A 25,592-nucleotide genomic window follows, 5' to 3' on the forward strand; every position below is an offset into this window, starting at 1 on the left:
AGGCGGGATTAAACTGACAGAGCTGAGCCGTTACTATGGAGACAGAAGTTGATGGGACGTAATGAGTCAATGAAAGGAGAATTAATAGGACGCCTGGGTTCCCTCTCAACCTTACTGAAACTTTTATTCGTTAAATGTTCTCTTTATAGTTACTCAGTTGTCCTGCACAATATACAGATTATTTTTGAATATGACAGCGGGGAGTTAGCTTAACATAAAGGCAATAGAGGAGTTAACCAAGTGTTTCAGCATCGCTGCATGTTTCAATTTCCCTCTCATCCACTCAGCTTTCAACTGAACTGGAAGGTCTTACGATATCCTGGTAACCAGTGCAGTTACATGAGATAACGACTTTCCTTTTAATGTCAGTGTCTATATGGTATCTGACTTGTATGTAAATCAGAAAGAACTAAGATCCTTGGCAAAACATCTGTTTGATATGTAAGTGACAGTAATAATACTATGCCGGAAGTGATGTATGTTTATATTTGAATGTCCATAAGATTTCGGAAGAGCAAGGACCGACGGTACTATATTGCATCAGGTGCGGACTGGGTCTTAAAACCGGCCCGGGCATTTTCCACCTAGACCGGGCCATTATGCATTGATATGCTAGTTACATAGTGATCGCCGTCCTGGTGGATGGGTGTTAGGGGAGGGGCTCCCCGTCCCCCATTGAGATATTTTTGAAGTTAAGAAATGCCTAGATGCAAAATGGTGCTATATTTCTCAATTTTATAAGGTTACAATAATCCTTTAAAAATGACCCAAAAATAATTTTCTAGAAGCAACACTTGATTAAACAATAAGTTAAAAATGTAAACAATAATAGACAAAAATATATGTTTTTAGACTGGATTTTATTTAGTTTTTCAATCATTTTGTGACAACATTCTTGAAAAACACCTAAATAAAATCCATTAGCACGGACGGGTTGCTAATAGCACGTTTTTTTTTTTTGTTACGACTTAACAGACTAACTAACTTGGTGAATTCTTGAGCTGATTCCCACAGTTAAAAATATATTTCCGCCCAGCCCGTCTGTATTCTATTAAATGTTGTGAATATTGGCTGCTATTTGCCCAAATGCCCGTGTGGCCAATCCGCCACTGTATTGTTTAGTATTGAGCTTTTCCCTGAAAATGTACACTTACCTTAGTTTCTCAGTGGGGGGGGGGGGGGGCGTGGACTATGGAAAAACGCAACAAATGACACATGACATACTAAAAGAGAAGTATAGTGATAATGTGATATTCAATGGTAAAGTCTCAATTGCCCGATTCTGAGGCATGAATTTACACACTATTGTGGGTTGAACAGAGGGGATCAACTGTTTAAATCCTTTCATTGTTTGAGATTTACAATACGCGGTCGTAAATGGAACAGCAATTACGCTGTGTATTTCTGTGGGGAGTTATAACACTGATTGACACCGGCCTGTGCAACTAAGAGGGTAATTCTTCGTATAGTTAAACCCTCTCTGCAGACTAAATCATATGAGCTGACCGACCTGCTACAAACCATTTCCATGGTGCGGGTCGTGACAGACTTAAGTGCAACCACACTGTCGTTTATCAGAGTCAAATCAAGGGAAGGTAACAGTTTTTTTCAAGACCGTTTGCGGTTTTCCCTCTTACGTGAATGGAATAATCCAAAGTCTGAATTATGACTGAACGCTAAAGAAACTTGTTGAGTCGTTCCAGTTGATTGGTGAGTATATTGTGTGGCAGTCGTAAGGAACACACGCCGTTTATGGGAACGTAGAAGTCTGTTCAAATTACACTTAGTAGACTAGATTCATTGTCTCACGAACTTAGTTCGAAATTGAACTTGTTGAACCTTATAAGTGCTCTCTGCTGTGTCATGTTGTAGCGGAATCATCATCATCAGCGAGGACCGAGTAATGTAGCACTGTCAACAAATAACACAAGAAATCACTGAATCAAAACTCACAGCTTGTTTGCTAGAAACCAGGCCACCCAAGCACAGAACGATTTCCAGAACAGAAAGTTTTTATCGATCGTCTGCCGGTGAATTAAAGGAGAATTAAACTTTTGAGTTGAAAAGAGTGTAGTTTTAGGAGTTACCATGATTAGTGATCATTTTCTGGCCAACATGTCTTCGCTTATATTACATGCAATGCTGGCCTTCGTCATGTTCAGTACAGGACAGTCTCTGCCACCCATTGATACGGGTGTTCGGATCACTAAGCCAACCTGCGTGGAGATTCCTTATAATCTAGGACTATGCAGCAATATCGGATACACAACCATGAGAATGCCAAATCTCCTCGATCACGATTCCCTTGTTGAAGTCAGGTACCAGGCCAGGAGCTGGATACCACTACTCTTACATAGGTGTCACAGGGACACCCAATTGTTCCTGTGTTCCTTGTTTGCACCAGTCTGCCTTGACCGTCCTATCTACCCGTGTCGCTCCCTATGTGAAGCAGTACGGGATGGCTGCGAACCTTTAATGCGTCAAAATTGTTTTGAATGGCCGTCGATGCTCGAGTGTAGCAAGTTCCCAGAAGATAATGATTTATGCATTAAGTCTGAGATGCTGGCCACTTCCAACTCAACCTCGTCAGAATTCCAATTAGAAGGCGGTGAGTATTATCCACTCTCCTCTGTATTGCTCTCATTGCTGTATACATGATATACCATACACATACATTAATATCTACAAAACTATCTGTATTGCTCTCATTGCTGTATACATATACCATACACATACATTAATATCTACAAAACTCTCTGTATTGCTCTCATTGCTGTATACATGATATACCATACACATACATTAATATCTACAAAACTCTCTGTATTGCTCTCATTGCTGTATACATATACCATACACATACATTAATATCTACAAAACTACCTGTATTGCTCTCATTGCTGTATACATATACCATACACATACATTAAAATCTACAAACCTATCTGTATTGCTCTCATTGCTGTATACATATACCATACACATACATTAATATCCACAAAACTATCTGTATTGCTCCCATTGCTGTATACATATACGATACACATACATTAATATCTACAAAACTATCTGTATTGCTCTCATTGCTGTATACATATACCATACACATACATTAATATCTACAAAACTATCTGTATTGCTCTCATTGCTGTATACATATACCATACACATACATTAATATCCACAAAACTCTCTGTATTGCTCTCATGGCTGTATACTATACATGTATCATACACATATCTTAATATCCAATAAACTCTCTGTATTGCTCTCATTGGTGTATACATATACCATACATATACCATACACATAGGCCCTACCACAATTGTAAACTTGCCGTCGAAATTCGAGAGCACCAAAACTAATATAAACTATTTTCACAAGCACTGACCGCTGAGTGCATGGAATAATATAAATATGATTTCATACATTCAAAATCAAACCAACGCAATCGGTGGCCAGAATTAAAGGACTTATATTTCTTGTTGTTAAGAACATATTTATATATCGTAAGCACGATACGCCAACTAAACAATGGATAATACATGCATCTATTATTGCTCGTGTAGTTTCCATTAGCTCACAGAGACCCATTTATAAAACAAGAAAGTAGGAATGTTCCACGGGCTGTGTAGTTCTCTAATTGAAAACATGTTTGCTGTATTTAGGATATGCAGTGTCGTGTTGTATCAAATACTTAATGTCTGACTGTTTATGGGTCTCATTTTGACCAAATTGTTGTTGCTACTCCAGTCAAACTAACCAACAATTTTTCATTTAACCTGCAAATTTGGTGTAGTAAGATTAGTCCTAAAAGTAAAATACCTGGCTACTTGATTTCGCCTACAGAAGTAATCGGAATGATGCTCGAGTTTCTTTGTTTCGTTAAGAGGAGCCATATATTCACTAAAATCCATGCGTCAGCCTGTGTCATTAATTTATTGCTGTGTGAAGCTCCGTTGTTCTATAATAATAGTTATGCTTTCAATTAAATATCTCACAATGACTGTCGTTCATTCTTCAGATAATGATATGCGTGTTGTCTTTTCGTATCTTCATACGTATGTGTAATATCTACACAATCGCTTTACTTTATTGTGTTGGTTTTTTTCATCGATTAACACTTAAAATTAACAAGATCTTTGGTTGGTATTGTATTGTCTTAAAAGGCCAACTGCTGTATGCATCAAATAGACTTTCAAAGAGCTGCTTAGGTTTGGTCGACAAGTTTAGCAAACCTGACAAGTATTACACAAAACGAGCTACAATTGATCAGTCTTTACCTCCTCCACCCCCCCTCCCCACCCCGGACACATTTTCATATCAGTATTAATCACATGTAAAACATTTTTAAAAAAGCTGGAAAATTGCGAGATTTCCAAGCATTACTGTAGCACTTTTTGATTTATTTTTAAGTTGTCTTGTTTATCTAATGGACTACAGTGATGGTATCCAAGCATCGAGGACGATGAATAATATATTAACTGAAAACACTGACGATGTTGACGTCATACACAAACTAGTAACTTCAGCTACAGTAGTACTGCTAAAAGGCGCATGTGGTGTATGTGTTACTCTTGAAATAGTGTTTATTTATGTCGTAATTATTACACCCTTTGTAAAGTATCACACATTAGAATATGAGAAGTGTACTTTCACGAAGCATGCATCCTAACTTAGAGATACCAGTCGACTGGCGCACCCAAGGTGACAACGTTCCATGTGGCCTATTGTTATTTTCATGGACGCAAAGGAACAATTTGAGCATGTCTGAACGTGAAGGTGGAAAAAATCATTCCCAAATCTTATAATAATGAATGGTCTGGTTTACTAATACTAAATACCGAAGGTCGTTGATGATTATAGTGATAAAAGCTGAATTAGGATTTTATCTATGGAAGCATTGATCCAGATAAACACTACCAGCAGGAGATAGAAGGAGTCGGCCAACTTTACAGTACGGCCGAATAGCTCTACAAGGTCTTTTATTGCTATAGTCAGTGATGAATACGACGAACTAAACGGTTCATAATACAGTCAAGTGCTTTGGCATCTTCAAGCTTCAGAATCTTGTCATTTTCAGTTTTAACTTCAATGTCAGACTGGAAATTAGAAATGTTATGAATGGATTGGAATTCAGTTACTAAATACGTAAATCCTTATACTATATATATATATATATATATATATATATATATATATATATATATATATATATATACACTGGCATCTAGGGTAGCACGATCTTCACCTTGTTGAATAATGGTCTAACTAAAGAATAGACGTGACTATACCGTGTTCACCAATTAACGTATGTATAGTTGTGAATCGTAGCTGTAATAAGCCTTTAATATCTGCCTGTAATATGCCCATAAAATAGCTGCCTGTCATTAGCCTTTATAATATCTGCCTGCAATAAGCTTCTATATGTCATAAGCCGCTACAATATCTGCCTGCAATATAACAATGAGCCTCTATAATATCTGCCTACTATAAGCTTTTATAATTTCTGCCTACATTAAGCATTTATAATATCCGCCTACAATAAGCCTCTATATTATCTGCCTATAATAAGCCTCTATAATTTCTGCCTGTAATAAGCCTCTATAATATCTGCATGTAATAAGCCTCTATAATATCTGCCTGTAATAAGCCTCTTTAATATCTGCATGTAATAAGCCTCTATAATATCTGCCTACAATAAGCCTCTATAATATCTGCATGTTCTAAGCCTCTATAATATCTGCATACAATAAGCCTCTATAATTTCTGCCGGTAATAAGCCTCTATAATATCTGCATGTAATAAGCCTCTATAATTTCTGCCTACAATCAGCCTCTATAATATCTGCATGTTCTAAGCCTCTATAATATCTGCATACAATAAGCCTCTATAATTTCTGCCTGTAATAAGCCTCTATAATATCTGCATGTAATAAGCCTCTATAATATCTGCATGTAATAAGCCTCTATAATATCTGCTTGTAATAAGCCTCTATAATATCTGCATGTAATGAGCCTCTATAATATCTGCATGTAATAAAGCCTCTATATGTAATATCTGCCTATACAGAGACCCTGCTGAGGTATACAATGATCTTCCACCAGCAGTTTATCACTGCTTCAACAGCCAAAGCTGTTAAATACGTCAATCTAGATGAAGTATTCGATTACGTCATGGAAAATTCATCTTTTATTAGAATTACAAATTACATTTTACATATAATATTATACATATTGCGGCAACAATCTCCTTTATATATTATACACATTGCGGCTACAATGACCTGTAGATCTCTAACCTAGTATATGGTTGCAGATGCGTGCAACGCTGCAAACTTTATCAGGCTAAGAGTTGAGCTACCACATCATTGCTGCTCTATTTTGCGTATTCATTTATTTATTATTTGTTTATAATTTATTCCTTTTTATGAGAACGGTATTCAGTGTCATGCCAGCGAGCTTGGCAGTTTGGATGTTGACATGAAAAACTACAAATTTTACTGCAAACGCATTTTAATAGACAAACGTTAATAAATGTAATTGTAATGTTTGAACATATTTATAGAACTAAATTCTAAATGAGTTATCACTAGAGTCGGGTAACAACTGGGGATCTCACGTCCAATTGCCTTCAGCCTGACAAGCTGACAACATGGCGCAGTGACAGTGGGTTTGGGGACTGCATGGTACACCATTCAAGGTAACTTCCAGAACCTACGGGAATGTCCCTTTTCAAAACTTCTAGCAAGTTTGAGCATGTTATGTTTGGGGCACATACCGATCACCTTTAACTCAATGTGTTGGATTTCGTCAACTTTGCCCTCAGTTTCATGAAGCATTGTTTGGCCTCCCTGTATCATACATATATCCATTACTACAGTACGCCCAATACATATATTACTCTAATTTTATTGGAATTGATCGTTACACAGTGGTATAGCCAGAGAGGGTACGGCAGGGGGTCTCCCCACCCCACAGAAATCTGGGACGAAACGGGACGACCTAAAAAGTTGGCAAAATAATAATAAATAACAATGCTTTACGATAGTCGATAGGCTTCTTTGCATAGCACGACGTGCTTCACATTTCTTCATTAGACATACTAAGCCTAGAACGAGATTTCTTTGAACAAATTTATTCAGTGATTGACACTTTTAGTTCCGTGCATGTGGAACTTGATAGCCGTCTTATATAAAAAATATATATATAAATAAATCTTCATTTGGGTCCATTAAATATATGTAAATGTTTGATGTCGTTGATATTTACAGGACCGTAGCCACTGGAGGAAAGGGGGCGCATGTCACCCCCTCTCCTTACCCTACCCCTTACACTTGCACACAAAATAGTATTCAATGGCAACGTAGATCAGCATAATACATACTGATACACCCAACTCAAAACTCAGCAGTGACCGATTCCAGACTATCAAATAATAATAGAAGTAATAAACTTTTATAGTTTGGAGTGTCTAATTGTCTGTGCAGCAGTGACCTTGTCAAGCGGCTTTGTTTGACGTGGAAGTGTTTGTGACTATATGTTAATGTCGGCATGCTATAATTAAGATTAACATTGTTTATTTCGATACACGGCAAATACGTCAAATAGTTCCAGCGTGCTTCGTTTGCCTTCGAGAAATGCATATGATGTTCGTAGTCCGCCTATACTCATGAACAGACTAAGCAGGGAGTTGTTTCCATAACAACTCCTTGGTCTAATCGACGAACCAACCCATCTGACTGCATGTAATACCAGGACAATATACACGACTATTTTATTAACTGGAAATTAGCAAAACAAAGCATTCCCTCAGGCAGCTAAATTAAGATCAAAATTCACTCCTGGTGGTCAAGGGAAATGTGTGAACTTGAATGCCAGACTGACCGTGTCCGTCGCTGTGGGGGGCTCTGATTGGCTGCTTGCTACTCAGCTTCCGACTTGGGGGAACTTGTGTGCAAATAAACGTGTTTGTGTTACAGAACTCGAGAGACAGTTAACGTCCTCAGGCAAACTGAAACTGGGTCAACCCAACATCGATTAATACAAACCTTTCTCAGAAACGTAGGAAATTGAAGAACGCATGCGTAGATCCAGTGAGACACATATATGTAGTAGTGAAGTATTGATACCGTACGCATGCGTAAATTTAGTCAGACATATTGGTATACAGCCTGAGAAATCAATTCAGAATTACAATACATGATTCGGATAAAGACACATTGCCAAGAGTGCCAGAATGACAAACCATCCTACACATGTTATACCTCTATACGTATAGTCGTAGCGCTGTTACAATGATAAGATGTTGTAGCTTCATTTTGTTTTCTCCCTATACAACATTGAAAGGTTCACCCAATAATAAGAGTTGCACTAACTTTACATGACACCAGTCAGCTAATATATGCTTTACATATTAAAATACAAAAAAAAAGTGTGTATTGTATGATATTACGTGAGAAAGAACATGTTTACACGGTTTGGGGAACTAGATTAGCCGGGATGTTATTACGTAACTCTACCACATCTTATGAAGTTGTTATGAGGCAGGGGGGGGGGTTCTACACTGGCAGGTAGGAAGTACCGAGCAAGTCAATATCTGCCAGCAGTCTGTATAAACTCATAGTTTGGACCTGCTAAGTTACCTGAATTATTTTCCAATGAGAGCGTTTTATTCTTGTGTCCTATTCATTCTTATAGCAAATGACACATCGTCCAAGAAGAGATAAACTGAATGAACGGTCATGATCCATGACCAAGTAAACTCAGGTGTTCCATTTATATAAACACTGTACGTGGTTAGCAAAATCAGAATAATTGAAACAAGGTAACAGTTCTGCAAGTCGCGCCAATGGCCGCATGATATATTGAGAGTACACAGACTACTTTTCACATGATTATTATTGTCCGTTGTACTATGGATTAGCCCATTCCTGGGGTAAAACTTGGCGGAGGCAGGATTTTAGAGGACATTCCTCTTTCATCATTTTGTAGCAGAATATTAAGACAAAGGTCACAAATGGCAGAACTGTTTTGCTCTCAGGATGATCGTTAAACGGGAAATCGACGAACTATAGTGACCCTACTCGTCGTGTCTTCGTAGTACACGGTATACTATACCTTCATGTTGTTAATGCCGTTTGCCCTATATAGACTGTATTATGATGCGTCTTGGTACTCTAGCTGCATCTGTCGAGCCATACAAGTACACTATAGAACTTCACTTATTGCTATTTCCCCAGTTCGATCTGCCCAAGATAATGACAGGAAGATTTTATTGACAGGGTTACAACCGCCTCAACCCCATTCCTAGGGCCACATGAAAGCACACCGCTACAATTTATGGCATTTTTTCGACGCCGTTATGACCCGACATATCTGGTACTTCTTTTCCATGCCGTCATATGCTTTATATACAAACATTACTAGAAATATGTCTTTGAAAGAGAAGCATAGCTTCTATCATCTTGGTTAAACTTTAAAGCGGTGGTGGGGCTGTTAGAATACACATTACTTGAAAAAAAGGTCTTTCCGTAAGAAGTGTGCATCATAATTCTGGTGATCGATTGAACATAAGATTCAAAACCGAAAGCACTGTACAGAAATAATCTCTTTAAATCATGGCTCTTGTCAACCAGTGATTAATTACGGTGTATTAGTCTGTTCGTGGTGATAGTCGGCCAGCTGGAAGAACCATGGGCTTTATTGATTATATATTGTGTGTGCATATTATGTTCGAGGTACCCATTTAACTATTATACTTGGTCTTAATCTTATGCGTCAACTCCTATAGTCTTTACTCGTCAGTCGTTTCATGGCGACGAAGTATTTTATGGCGAATGTGATATAATTTCATTGGAATTAAGGGTATGTTTAGGAAGGTCAAAGCTGGCATGGTCTAGAGAAAACGAGATATTGTGTGAAATCCAATGCGGATCCATGTTGTTTCATAGATCTTTCCCCAAGCAGCCCAGTAATATAAAACATTACTTTGCCCAAGAAATCTACAATTAGCTCAACATGTATTGCACCCACTGTGCTTGACAAACAAATATATACCGCTTAGCCAGATGTTGCCTCCCAGTCGAGAGCAAGCATTGTTTCACGTTTTACCTTCGTTAGCCACACTTCATTTCTATTCCTAATAAACAAATGTCACTGCTACCCAGAGGGGAAACATTCTTCAATTGGAAATCTGGAATGAAAGGATTCCCTACTTTTGTTCGAATGTTTGATTTGACCTATGACCTTGCACGAAAGCCAGCGATGCAGTGGCTCTGACACAGAAACTAGCTGCTGTTTTAAGAAGACCGACTGGCGTTTGTCTTGTCTTTTTCTTCTTCCTGCTGCTGCCACATCGAGACAGCTGTCTGATCGATCCTGCGTAATCTTGGCATTTGTTTATGTATAGACGTTCATTTATCAAACTAACCTGTCTAAACAGAACGACGCCCGCAACCCACATCGGGCCTACAAACTCTGGGATCCCAGCCTATCCGTGACACTGATGGACGCGCTCGTAGATATTATTATAATTTAATATCCTTGTTTGCAGCCTACAAGTGTATATGTGTTTGTCCGGTGCCGTATACTTCGTGATGTATATACGTTTGTTATACAATAATACAAAGGGAAAAGCAGTAAAAACCGAGCGTTGAATTATACTGGCAAAATTCCAAGAATACCAGGGGAAAGAAATCAACGTATTAGACATCTTAAAGCAGCACTTCCCATTAAATATATTAATGTATCCCATGATAACACTATACCATTCATTAGATAGTCCAATGTACGGTTGTATTTAAAATAACGACGGAAATGCTCATAATTTAGAACAGTTTCGATTTGTGTTTGTTATATATCATTACAAGTACCCGGGAAAACTGTCTGGGCGACGAGATGTTAACTTTTAAATGGAATCTTTGATTACTCACTGAATAATGAAGTTCATTCAGTTAAAGTCTAAGAAAGTGTCTTAGTTTCAAAAATATATATATTAAATTGAGCAGCACCTGATAGATTTGATAAAAATGTCAGAAATTGAGGAATGAACTGACAAAACAGACTGCTTTCATATCAAGGTATACTCTAAGAGCATTATTGATTCACGGTGGGAAGGACCATGGAGCTATAAACATGGAGCTATAAACAGATAGCTCCATGGAAGGACAAACATGATAGTGTAGCATTCCTGTCTACTGCCCTCCCTCCTTATTCTACCACTTAAAGATGTTGCTTTCTGAAGAAACAAATATCATGTTGCATTCTTCACAATGTCACATATGTCTGCACATGAATGGTCACATGCTTGAATGGTTGTAGCCTATCATATATGTGTTGAACGGTTATCGAATATCAGCTGAGAGTGTGGTCACAAAGTTTTAAATGTTTGTGTTTACATATTTCCTTTCAATAAACACGCAGGTAGGCTATGTCGCTGTTCCCACTCTTCGTCAAACCCACCCCCCCCCCTCCACGTTACCTCCTCCCTTCCTTCCCTCACAATGCCGCCACAATACGACCAAACAAGTTGCATATTATACCTTGTTCCTGTAGCGTTACATTAAACATGAGTCAACCAGAAGTTTGATAGCCTTTATTTTTTAACCTGCGACGCATTTTGAATGATGAAGCATATAAACACATTGGTTGCCTGTAGCAATCTACGCCGGTAAACGAATGTTAAGAACGTGCTGTTTATGTCTGCTTGATCGTTATCCGGGCATCATTGCAACATAAAAGTCGCCGAAAGGAGTAATATAACCACAAGTCATCTTGCTTGACTAAACGAAAAAGATATTTAACCCAATTCTGGTGGAAAATATTTTTATGTCATTTAAAAGTTCGGGTTCTCTAACGTCTCTAATTACCTACAGCACCGAAATGATTCGTTTATGAATACTGTTAACTTGACCACATTGATCCCGTATGTTACATGCAATTTAAAACCGATCGAATTAAGTGCGCTCCATGTGCAGAAACGTGCACATACATAAGCTGAGTGATTCTCCCAACACTAATGTTTTCGTACTGACGTAATACGGTGTGACATTCCAACGCTTGGCAGGGTTACGACAAAAATAAATGTATTTATTTATTTTGGATACTTAAATTGTCTTCATCTTATGTTCGTATCCTGCACAATGGTCAATGAGAACAATATAAACTCTCCTTTCAATTCGTCATTGAAGTATATAGGGACCCTCACCTCCCTTCTCCGTTCTCTGAAATACTTCCCGGGAAATCGTTTAATGAGAACCTGCGATTTTGCTTGGAAACATTCAAGCTATAGTAAAACAAATACATATGTATGTGAGGTAGAATGTATTCTCAAAGTTAAGCCGAAGTCGTGTTGCTTCAAAATGTTTGCAGAGAAATCAAAATGAATGATGGTACACTTGCCAATGAATTCGTGGTAAGACTATGTTTGACAAGCGAAAATTCCCTCCATAACTTTATTATTTGTGCAATAGTATTATATATTAATAGTCGTTTGTGTTGCACAGTTATAGTCTTACACACCAGAGTGGGTCTCTTGGTTTTACCGGCATCGTCATGTATTTATTTATTTTTTTTTGTTGGTGAGGTGACATTATTAATTACTCGTGTCCATGCAGTACAGTCTGGAAATATTGATCTCAATTGAAGAATTCGACCTATCGCCATCATTACTTTCAATAATAATAATATCTGGTCTTACATCTCCAAACATAATTGCTTACCAGATTGAAAAGACGCGACTGATCCCAAATTGTTAGCTTTGATGATTGCACTAAGAACATTAGTTATAGGTGAAAAGATTATCGAAAGACCATTTAGTAATTATGCTCAAACCTCCTCATCTCTCTCCCCAGAAGAAAGGTCCAGTCTCTACATGTATCCTCCACTCCCCGCCACCCCCCCCCCCATCCCGCCACCCCCCCAATGCTGTGTCAAGTTTACACCATTCACACACAAGGTCTGCGAGTTAACAACAGTCAAATACCGCTTGCGTCCTACCAGACAGAGTTTTAATGCCAATAATTGTTATCGTAAGACGAAAATGAGTCGATTGAAATGAATATCTGTTTTAAGATGACGTAATCATATATTCACAATGTGCTTATGTCTTCATTGTTTGTTTGTTTACAGGTATAGCTGGCGCTGTTGGACAACTGTTTACTCAGTGCCACACTGACAGTCCTCCAGAAACTATTTTCGACTACTCTTGTAACGCTGACTTTGGTAAGTTGCAATAGACTTTTACACTTCCCTGTATTATGTCTTCGAACAGAGACGTTTCTTGTATTTCTGTTGAGGCAATTTGGGACTTACTTTATGCTCATGAACTCCACGAGTATCAAGCACCAATGGTTTGTTTCAGGTACCTAGGACTTTAAAATCAGTCAGATTCGATCAAAACAATGATTGCGATCGCTGAAACTTAGCTTTGTTTATCTATCGAAACAAGCTCTAGCTTGTATTTAGCGTTTACATTCGGTTCCGGCAAATTTGTGACAGTACATGTAAAGACAGTCAGTAATTAAGAGCAAAGACACGCACGGCGTTCAATGTAATGAATTCACTCCCGGCTATGGGAAACTAATCACCTTGTGGAACCCCGGAACTTTATCTACATTTGGTGGCGTATTTAAAAATTTGCGAAATCTGGTGTCGCTTTTGTTGAAGATAAACATTGTATTGGTTGAAGATAAACATGATATGTAAAACGCATTATTCTTTGTAATTATTCACTGGAACACTCTTGCTTAGCATTCCTCAAGGACATAACGCGCAATTGTAATGTGTGTACATGCCATCCAGTTACTTGGTCGTAACCTATCGTCAAACGGTTTTATTGTTCGGCTAAAAATCTTCATGATTGACCAGCGGCGAAGACACATCTTCACTTATTGACTTGAGGCATTACAAGTGCTTTTAACTTCAACAAATGACGGATTACTCAGTGCTTTGTCCTGCTGAGCCACTAGACTAGTTGCCCCACTTTCCTTTTATTCGCAGAATGGGTTTTTTCTTAACAGTTAATCACCGGTAAACCCAAGTTCCTATTCCAGTCTGGTGAGGATATGTTTGACCTAATGAAAGCACTGGCATTCTCCAACAGTTACTCACTAGACTCGGAGAACCTTATTGTGTCTTTGAGGAGATTATAAAGAGGTCGTACCGGGGTCTTCAAAGGAACCAGGAAGGGTGGCGTTACGTAATTCACTTAACCAACACATAAGCGCTAACGGTAGCTTTTGTCCCTCCAAGTGCCACGGAATACATAATATGAGCTGCGTGGCATACATCCATTCACCAATGGTTTATTTACCCACCCCTGCATGTCCTTGGAGAATGTGTGTTTTCGAGAGGGACAGCAAACATACTGGGATGGCTTACTGTGACTTCCTGTGGTGGACCATTTCAATCCATATTCCCCGGTTACCTATGGTCTAGTTCTTGCGATGACCGAAGTAATGATAATATCAGTCTTCTGTACCATAGCAAACATTCAAATAACCACCCACAAACAGCACCATATAATATCCAATGAACTATCCAACAACCACCCACAAACAACACCTTATAACATCCAATGAACTATCCAACAATATAAAATTATGATAGTGATAAATCCTGTAATTGTGCTTCCACAAAATCTATGTTTGTAACCTCACAAACTTCACAGCTAGGTATGTGTGCAGTGTCATATCTGCTACCGTGCAGGCAGACAAGCTAACCACAAAGAAGGTGATTAAAAAGTAAATCAAAACTTCCAAACCTCCGGCCTCATCGTTCATGCCAACAACTTTAATGAATGATCGTTCACATATATCAGTATTGTTCACATATATCAGTATTGTTCACATATATCAGTATTGTTCACATATATCAGTATTGTTCATATAGTTAAGCAACCAACAAGAGCGTCTTATGTGGACATTTTATGCCTATGAACACATGTAAGTAAGTTTACTTCGTATTATACAGAAACAAATGTCTGCGTCCGTATAAAGTGTATTTACTCGGTTTTAATCAAGGCTATAGTCACATCACTCCAACAGCTTGTAATAGAGTGAGTACCATTATTCGTTGTTATCTCACTCCATATTTAAAGCAGAAGTAAACACAATGACCATATTTAGATAATATCGATATATATATATATATATATATATATATATATATATATATATATATATATATATATATTGAGATGATAGAGATATGAGCAACTGCTCCAGCCACATATTGAAGGAAATCCTAGCTCTACTTGGAAGATATCGTGTCGAGGAGCTGCCATTGGCCCGTTATTAATGTGTGATGTCACTAGTGTCAGTATATAGTGAAACCTTGTACTTTCCGTTCAATGTGTTTGTGCTTCATTGTACCCGTGTTTCGTAGTAATCCAGACGCATTATTCTATAATCTGTTAACAGTTGAAAGTCAAAAGCCTGACGTTTCGATTATGGCTGGATCTACCTTCCACAATGGAAGACTGCCTCTGGAGAAGATCCTGCTTAGGTCGAGCGTTAAGGGATTTCATAAATGAGCTATTAAAGTCGATATTGTTCTCGCTTTGATAGAGCAGCAAGCCAGCCGACTTGATTTGATGTTATATGTGCACGGAAGGTCCTTGTACTGGATAAAGTGAATCCACATACCAGTTTTAGTTTATCCAAGCATTTCTATTTGAGTTCCAAATTTTCAGACTTTGCATTCTGTTGAGCGCAAAAGACTATTGACCATATAGAAAACAATAGTGCGGGAATAGTGAGTGTATGCATCACACTTTTAATGTTGCTCCACCTTGTGAGTTCATGAAATATATCGTATTATGTGGAGATAAAACGTCATTTGAGGTCAATAGAGGTAAATGCAAGACAACCTTGTAACTGTGGTAACTAAACCAGTAAACCACGGAAAACCTTATTATTTGTTCAATTTATTGCATGTTTATCGACCTTAACTATTATACTTACCATACATTTAGGGTCAAAATGTAAAAACTTGAAAACGGAATATCCCCAAAAGTAAAGCCTGGGTGATGTTCATATGTTGTATGTATTTCCACCCTCGAAAAACCCTATTTTTTATGTGGTGAAAGGTTATTGAAGGTCAACAGAGAGCAAAGTCTAAAAAGCTTGTGAAGGGGATCTTTTAATTGAAACATTGATTGAGGATCATCTGACTGGTGCAAGAAATTTTCTTTCAGCAATGGTCAAGTGGAAAGTAGTCTTCGTTACGGAAGAAGGCATTTAAAATATCCTGATTCCGGCAGAAAGCGTTTCTGAGAGCGACCGTCTAAAAGAAAAGATATACAAATGATTGAATGGAGGAACTAAACTACTTTCCATATCGATCCATCTACTTTTATACATTAAAATCATTCGTGAACCAGATTCGCTGATTCTGTTCATAATGTATATCGTTACATATAAGGCGACAGAGTATACTTTTCTTAATTAGCTGGCGTTGAACTTCTAAAACGCTAGGAAATGTTGTTTTTCTTCCTGATAATGTAATGGTAATATCCACGGCGTTAATGAAATAGTAATGTCCTTAGCACTAATGTAATAGTAATGTCCTCAGCGTAAATGTGATAGTAATGTCCTTAGTGTTAATGTAAAAGTAATGTCCTCAGCGTTAATGTGGTAGTAATGTCCTCAGCGTAAATTTAATAGTAATGTCCTCAAGGTTAATGTAATAGTAATGTCCTCAGGGTTAATGTAAGAGTAATGTCCTCAGCGTTAATGTGGTAGTAATGTCCTCAGCGTAAATTTAATAGTAATGTCCTCAGTGTTAATGTAAAAGTAATGTCCTCAGCGTTAATGTGGTAGTAATGTCCTCAGCGTAATTTTAATAGTAATGTCCTCAAGGTTAATGTAATAGTAATGTCCTCAGGGTTAATGTAAGAGTAATGTCCTCAGCGTAAATGTAAAAGTAAAGTCCTGACCGTTAATGTAATAGTAATGTCCTCAGCATTAATGTAATAGTAATGTCCTCAGCACTAATGTAATAGTTAAGTCCTCAGCGTTAATGTAATAGTAATGTCCTCAGCACTTATGTAATAGTAATGTCCTCAGGGTTAATGTAATAGTAATGTCCTCAGCGTTAATGTAATAGTAATGTCCTCAGCGTAAATGTAATAGTAATGTCCTCAGCGTTAATGTAATAGTAATGTCCTCAGCGTTAATGTAATAGTATTGTCCTCAGCGTTAATGTAATAGTATTGTCCTCAGCGTTAATGTAATAGTAATGTCTTGACCATTAATGTAATAGTAATGTCCTCAGCGTTAATGTAATAGTAATGTCCTCAGCACTTATGTAATAGTAATGTCCTCAGGGTTAATGTAATAGTAATGTCCTCAGCGTTAATGTAATAGTAATGTCCTCAGCGTAAATGTAATAGTAATGTCCTCAGCGTTAATGTAATAGTAATGTCCTCAGCGTTAATGTAATAGTAATGTCTTGATCATTAATGTAATAGTAATGTCCTCAGCGTCAATGTAATCGTAATGTCCTGACCGTTAATATGATAGTAATATCCTCAGCATTAATGTAATGGTAATGTCCTCAGCTCGTGAATACGCACGAGGTGAGAGGTGCGGGGATACACCTGCTTCTTCTCCAAGGCGCGGTGTATAAATCTCCGCTTTCTAGCTGATCGTAAAAGCCTCTGCCACTACTTCCGCCTTGTTGACTGTGTGCAATGCGGGCGGCTACACGTGACGTCAGTGATATTGAATATATAATTATTACCGTATAACGGTAAAGTATGAAAAAGGGTTAAAATAAATATATACCATGAAGTTATGATAAGTTTATCCCAACATTTACAGGATGACGTTTTATAGATTGAGTGAGTAAGCATCTCATGAGAGTCACCTTATGGATTATTGCATGGTTTTCAAAGAACTAACATTTTCTCAAGCATGGTCCTAACAATGTTTTTCTGTTTCCTTTCAGTGCTCAAGATGAGAATTACAAGCATTCGCGAAGTTAAGGACGAAAAACGTTACCGCGGTGATCCTGAAAAGGTAACTGTTTACAAGCAAGGAAGCCTAAGAGCCAAAGATATCAAGAAACTCAATTTTTATGTCCGAGAAGGTACGAATTGTAGGTGTGAGATGCTTCAATCGACCAGGCAGTTCCTACTTGTTATGGGCCATAAAGAAGGCAAACAGATGTTCATGACCTTTGTTCATTCTTGGTCAAGGGAGCGAGAGTTTAGAAGCGTCATTCGAAATATCCAAGATGGTGTAGGATGCCCTGTTCAAACAACTACAACTTCGACTTTTCGAGCAGAAAACCAAGCAGCGAATCACGGTGAAGAGATCCCAACGGAAGTACTCTTTCCGAACTCTGAGCAGCAAAGCGATACCGAGACAGTGGTCCCGTCGGTGAAGCCATCAAAGGGAAAGAAAGGAGGGAAAAAAGGGTATACCAAAGAGGAGAGGAGAGCAATGCGGCGGTTGGCAAGGCAGCAAGAGGAGCAGGAAGCCGCTGAACAAGAAGAAGAAGAAGATGAGCCGATGTAATAGGAGTTCGGTTTGACACCACTTCTTGTAATGGAAATAGTCTCTGACAATCTCCTTTATTCCTGCTGCTTCTGCGTGGTATAGCAGCACCCTTGCCGTTCGCTTAGCAACTAACGAAGTAAGGGTAGTAGAAAAAGCGAAGAGACCATCAAAAAAATCAAACTTTTCTCATGGACGCCTCTGCTAGGCGGAAATGAGTAATTATTTGATATTCAGTCAGTAAATGAAAGAAAAATCATTTCCGTTTTGTTTAATTTGTCATCTCGTATTTCAGAGATATATTTGTTTATTTATGTAAGTCTAAGTGTCCTACAAATTTTTAACTTCATTATTGTAAAGACGTCGCAGACGAGAATATAAACCTATCTTTTTTGGTTCCCTTTCACTCTCGCTAATTCGGTTGCTTGCTTGTGAAACTAAATACCGCTAGCTGACATGTAAGTGTGGTTTACTCCAAACCTTCAAATGTGGAAAGAAATTATATATAGAGCAGAGTTTTAAGGCTTCTCCTATAAGCTAAGCCCCCTGGCATGTATTCTAGGTTTGTAGGTTTGTAGGTCTGGGGAGTTGGTAGAAGATACCTTCTCTATGAGCCGGCCAGAGTGTTCAAATACCTTGACCATGTTTGACTTGTTGACTGACCGGTACTACCCTCCAGTGATCTTTCTTCCATATCTTGAGTGCAACTCTTGTGCGCATGTGCGTATCCAACAGTTGCTCCCAAGTAAGAATCATAATATCAAGTAGTTCAGGGCAGTTACTGCTCTACAGTTACTGCTCTACAGTTACTGTTCTACAGTTACTGTTCTACAGTTACTGTTCTACAGTTAGGCCTACTGCTCTATAGTTACTGCTCTACAGTTACTGCTCTACGGTTACTGCTCTACAGTTACTGCTCTACAGTTACTGTTCTACAGTTACTGTTCTACAGTTACTGTTCTACAGTTAGGCCTACTGCTCTATAGTTACTGCTCTACAGTTACTGCTCTACGGTTACTGCTCTACAGTTACTGCTCTACGGTTACTGCTCTACAGTTACTGCTCTACAGTTACTGCTCTACAGTTACTGTTCTACAGTTACTGTTCTACAGTTACTGTTCTACAGTTAGGCCTACTGCTCTATAGTTACTGCTCTACAGTATCTGCTCTACGGTTACTGCTCTACAGTTACTGCTCTACGGTTACTGCTCTGCAGTTACTGCTCTACAGTTACTGCTCTACAGTATCTGCTCTACAGTTACTGTTCTACAGTTTCTGCTCTATAGTTACTGCTCTACGGTTACTGCTCTACGGTTACTGCTATACGGTTACTGCTCTACAGTTACTGCTCTACAGTTAGGCCTACTGCTCTATAGTTACTGCTCTACAGTTACTGCTCTACGGTTACTGCTCTACAGTTACTGCTCTACAGTATCTGCTCTGCAGTTACTGCTCTACAGCTACTGCTCTACAGTTACTGCTCTGCAGTTACTGCTCTACAGTTACTGCTCTACAGTATCTGCTCTACAGTTACTGCTCTACAGTATCTGCTCTGCAGTTACTGCTCTACAGTTACTGCTCTACAGTTACTGCTCTGCAGTTACTGCTCTACAGTTACTGCTCTACAGTTACTGCTCTACGGTTACTGCCCTACAGTTACTGCTCTACAGTATCTGCTCTACAGTTACTGCTCTACAGTTAATGCTCTACAGTTACTGCTCTACAGTATCTGCTCTACAGTTACTGCTCTACAGTTACTGCTCTACAGTTACTGCAATGAAATACCATTCACTGACTCCATTTCCTGTAAATAGTGATAAGTAGTACCGCAGTCCTGCTAGCCGGTCATTTGTCATTGAAACGTTCAAAACACTCTATTCTTGTTTGGACAAAATGTAAACTAAATCAAATTGTTTATTACTGTTTTGCGCAGAAGGTTAAAAAATAAATCTGCACGGCTTCGACCAGTTTAGAAGTTCTCTTTGTTTTTGTGTTTGTTTTACAGTTTAACAAATCATCTGTGTAACTATGATCAGCCGAATAAATAACTCCGCTGGTGTACCAACAAAACCAGATGCCGAGACATTCCTGTTCAACTTTAACCTTCCATCCCTCGAGTAGAACGAGTTTATGTAGTGTGCATTGAAGTTTGATAGTAGAGTCCTCTCACAGGTGATTTGTGTCAAATGAAAGAACGTCACTACAAGTAATGTTCAAAGTGTATGTGAGAGGTAACCAAACAGGGTGTTACTTGGGCTGGAGAAAGGCAAAATCAACCTAAATAGTATGTGCAATATGGATGGACGACATCTTGAACTTGATACTTATTATATGGTATCAGCCTTTTATTAAACGATACCCAAACCCGTACATGTCCGTACAATATGTGTTTAGGGATGTTATGGAGTATGGACTGCCTGTCTGGTTTAAGAGAAGAGAGGCTGTCCCATTTCAGTGGAGCCATTTGTGGTTTCGATGATAATTGTAACCTTTGTAGTCATGCATGCAGGCGGGTGTGTGTGTCGCCTTGCTTGTAAACACGATATCTCAAGAAGGGAAGCTTGCACCAATCTCATATTTGGTGTGTAGGAGTACCACATGAAGTGGAAGAAGACTATTGTTTTTAGGGGTCAAAGGTCATTTCGGGTCACCAGGGGTCAAATTGTTAAACCTTGTAAACACGATATCTCAATAAGGGAAGCTTGGACCAATATCATATAATATGTAGTTATGACACGTTAGGTGCAAGAAGCCTATCGTTTTTGTGGAGGTCAAATGTCATTAGGAGTCACCAGGGGTCAAATTGTGGAAACCTCGTTTTATAATCTACCGTACCTCCCAGGGGCGGCGATCTGTTTCAAGTATTGGGGGGGGGGGACATTTGCTTGGGTGCAGGCGAATTACTATGTAAGCGGAGTGCCACCATTGGTTGGCGCGCAGCGTACAAGAAAATTTCTGGTTTTGATAGCCCCCAGATCACCGGAAATGGCACTTCTCGGGCTTGAAAATGACCAACCAGATATACACTTTTGCCTGAGAACCAAGCTTTTCCCAATAGTTTTTTTTTCATTCATAACCTTTTTCAAGATTGTCACCAGTCACACATCATGTTCGACCTCATCGTATCTCCTGTGGATCATTTTTTTTTTTGTAGGTAATTCTACGTAACGCCCCACAATACCCGTCAGCCACACTTTTCAGAATTTGAATAATAAATTCACTTCAAAACATACCCATAATGTTGCACAAAATTTCATCTATGGACAACCAATATAGAAAAAAAACCTTCAACCCCTAACAGACCGGTCAAATTGCACGAGTAGAGGGAAGTATGATGAAGAATGTTGGTCAAGGAATTTTCGAAAATTCAGACACAGTTAATTTATTGGTGTACAAATATTAAAACCTCTTTTAACGGCTACTATAGAACTTCGATATCATAAACAAAATACCAAAAACATATGCTCGGGGGGGGGGGCGATCTCCACCCTTCGCCCCCCCCCCTGGCTACGCGCCTGCGGTTAGATATCTTGTAGGAAACTGGCCAAATGGAAACCCAGTGAACCCATATCGATGTGGATCATATGTATGATTGTACGTACTTACACTCATACACAAGATATGTAGGGCCTACAGACATTATGATAATAATCATGAGTGACAACATGCTATACGGTCACAGGTCACAGAAACGACCACGAAGAGTCATTTACCTCATCTGCATGTGTTGGATGAAGTTTTAGCCACCCGCCAAATATGATTTGGATAAATAATCTCACGCATTATTTTCTATTTATAGCCACACAAACAAATTATGCCACCAAATATTGGGGGTATATAAGTTACTATTAGATACTACCGTATATTCCCCACGTAAAATATTGGGGGACATGTTCTCCCGTCCCCCCCCCCCCATGATCGCCGCCCATATATATATATATATATATATATATATATATATATATATATATATATATATATATATATATATATATATATATTTTAAATATGGTTGCTACAGCCCTATTTTCCTTTTTCATCGGTAAACCAAATTTCATTACGGATGCGGTCCGTCTAGCTATTCATTTCGAAAAGAAGTAAAAACTATTTTCGGTCATATACAGTAACAATTGTGACACGGTTAGACAGGCGCCTTGCGAGGGATTTGGCAAGGGAGGGGCGAAGCTTGTAGGCAAACTATCTAAGCGTAGCGCCACCATATATTGGCGCGAAGCGCGAAAGAAAAATTTGGCCGAAAATGCCTCCCGGATCGTTGGAAATTTTCTATTTTGAAATTACTAGCGATATCATAAAAAAAATAAATAAAAAATATGCACAAAAAAAACTATGCCACGAAATATTGGGGGGATATTAGATACTATATCCCCCACCTATTAGCTAACATGTGCGTTACACCTCATTAGAATAGGAGAGGCTGCTGGAAATTGGAAATTAGCTTAAAGGCATCCGTAGATATGAATCAAGAAGTCTCGACCAAAGTGTGTTGCTAAGTTACACTGCTGCATATATGCCTGTGCATTAAGGTGTGTAATGAAACGTTGTACTGTTTGTACATGCGTAATATATTGGAATGGACGATATCATTATGAATAATCGGTATTATATCTTTGCTTCCGTTGTTGAAGTTTTCGTCGTATTTCGCAATTGTCGAGATTCAGTGCCAAATAAAAACTTCAGGTTTGGATGTAGTAACGTTGGGGAAATGACCAGGCGCCGTTTCCGTAAACTTGAATGACCTACGGTGGATCACCTTCGTTTTCAGAGTGCTTTTCGTGTAGATTCCCTTTCTTGAGTACAACAATGCTATTGAATTTGGTGGAGGTAGCGTGTTAATTGAAGTCAGCATATGTCAAGTCTGAAGCCCTTTAAACACAGTCGTTACTTCAAAGTTCAAATAGAAAGCTTAGAGGTAATTCATACTAGGAAAAGTCATGAGAACAAGACGCGTGTTACTTGTCAAAGAGTGAAAGGTCATTTGAGGTCACTTGGACGAAAGAATCACTTTATTGAGTAGCAGAACTATAATATTACTTGTGGATAGATGGTTAAAACATCAAACAGTTGTGTTACATTAAATGTCCACATATAATATAGTTGTAAAGGCATCACTAGGCCTGTTGGCTTCCTGTCGTTTCAAGAAAATTTAGCACGTCAGAAAGCCTGCAAATATATTATTATTATTATTATTATTCAAGTTTGAAGAGATAAGACTTTACCCATATCACTAATTACACAACAAACATATTGTAATATGCGTGATGTTGACACTACTCGTTGAAATGATTGGAATTAAGTTGTCAATATATTTACACTATGAGTAACAACATGGAAGAAATATACTTCATTTCCATGTATCTTGGTTGTAATGTGAAACTATACAGCTGAGACTATGTGTACACAAATAAGTACAACGGAATATGGAGGGGATGGGGTGGGGGGGGGGGGGTTAAGGGAGGTTCGTCCGAATCCGGAGCCAAGCCATTCAACGATTTGTAGGTAATTAACAGGAGATTACTATCGGTGAGAGACCGGAAGCCACTGTAGCCCTTTAAGAATAGGTTTGATGTAACCAGACTTTCTAGGTAATGTAATAATCCGTGCAGCAGTATTTTGAAGTTGTTTAAGCCGAGCGATTTGATTCTGTGATAGACCATAGAGAAGCGCGTTCAATTATCGTTTCCATTTATCGATCGTTGTGAGATTTCACGGCGGGAAGTAAATTAATTCGCCGTTACTTCTCACCATTGCACAATCAAGTACAACTATTGCGCAGCACACGCTCGGTTGATGAAGTGACATACTCCGTACAGAGTGTGTATTTATCCCACCACCGTAACCTTCATGTCATGCTTCTACGTCAGCACAATATTCAATACATACTACAGAACATCGACCAAACATTTGGTTTTGTAGCTTGGAAGTTAAAGTGCACAAATGGAAAACTAATGGAATTGGAAACAGATGGAAACAGTCACTCCCAGATTAATGTATGTCGTCCAGTTACAGAGTTGTTGACAATTAACAATTCATAATCATGGACGTTAAATATGAATGTGAGAGACTGACTTCGGTCAGCTTGCGGCTTTGATAAACCAATTAGGCTTCTTCGCGAGTTCCTGCTTGCAGGAGGATCTAATATACATACATACATACACACATACATGTGCGTATACAGTGGAAATTGAGGCAATTTTAAAATACTATAAGGTGTTCAAATAAACGTAGTTAACTTGTTACATGATTCTCATTGCTGAAAATCTACTTTGTCGGGTAGACGAAAAATGCAAGATTCCACGAATGACCAAGGTTTCATTTATCCAGTGAGTGTAGGTTTTACCTGGTGAGATCTTGTACAAGGATTTAGTAGTTTAGATACCACAGTACTTTCCCGATTTAGTGTGTATTATACTACGCTACCATCAACAGCACTGTAAACTCGGTGTTCATATGCCAACCTCAGAGCCGTATATACGGCTCTGTCCCATCTTACCGAATGCCGCCCTCTATTTGAGTGATCGTGCAGTAACGAATCCAGGTTAAGACTAGAACAACTATATTTGTCATGATGCGTGATGAAGGTCAAACTTAGTTAGTTGTTCATATTCAATGGAGGAGTCTTTGTTCCTGCAACCCTTTGAAGAAGGAAGTTCGGCGTTCGGGCCTTTAACGTAGACCAAAAGTCAAATTATGTGATGTTTATAAACAAAACTCTAGCTATCATGTGCCTGCATTATAAACGAAGAAATGATGACTAAAACTATCAGAACCAAGCTGTCAATCACGAATCGCGTTTCTTTCGGACGTGACAGAGAATATACAGACTCCTGGACAGTGTCAAATTGTCAAATTGAACAACACGTTAACGTTACTGTATGCTCGCCTAGTAAGCGAAATTTTACCAACATACGGTGTTGTGCACCGAAAGCTAGTAATGTACGATTAATCTAACGAAAACATGTAGGCCTATAGTCTATCATTGAAATGTAACACCCTCCGGTCTATTAAAAACTGCTTGGTCGATTTCCTGGCTCTGGTTTACCATTATCTAAAACAGGTAATATATGCCATA

General features: G+C 38.6%; 1 protein-coding gene across 1 annotated transcript; it reads left to right on the forward strand.

The window, feature by feature from the left end:
* Positions 1 to 1,392: 1,392 nt before the first annotated feature.
* On the forward strand, positions 1,393 to 20,466 carry LOC139982847 (secreted frizzled-related protein 5-like). Its single transcript, XM_071995965.1, has 3 exons — positions 1,393 to 2,608; positions 13,131 to 13,223; positions 17,952 to 20,466. Exons 1-3 carry the CDS (start codon positions 2,089 to 2,091, stop codon positions 18,521 to 18,523), a joined length of 1,185 nt encoding a protein of 394 aa, XP_071852066.1. The 5' UTR covers positions 1,393 to 2,088; the 3' UTR covers positions 18,524 to 20,466.
* The last annotated feature ends 5,126 nt before the right edge of the window (positions 20,467 to 25,592 follow it).

Source organism: Apostichopus japonicus, chromosome 16 (assembly GCF_037975245.1).
Source record: "Apostichopus japonicus isolate 1M-3 chromosome 16, ASM3797524v1, whole genome shotgun sequence".
Lineage (NCBI taxonomy): Eukaryota > Metazoa > Echinodermata > Holothuroidea > Aspidochirotida > Stichopodidae > Apostichopus > Apostichopus japonicus.

Coding starts and splice junctions, on each gene's coding strand:
- LOC139982847 (XM_071995965.1), top strand. CDS start 2,089: ATGATTAGTGATCATTTTCTGGCCAACATGTCTTCGCTTATATTACAT. Junction 2,609..13,130: donor AGAATTCCAATTAGAAGGCG/GTGAGTATTATC, acceptor GTTTGTTTACAG/GTATAGCTGGCGCTGTTGGA. Junction 13,224..17,951: donor CTCTTGTAACGCTGACTTTG/GTAAGTTGCAAT, acceptor GTTTCCTTTCAG/TGCTCAAGATGAGAATTACA.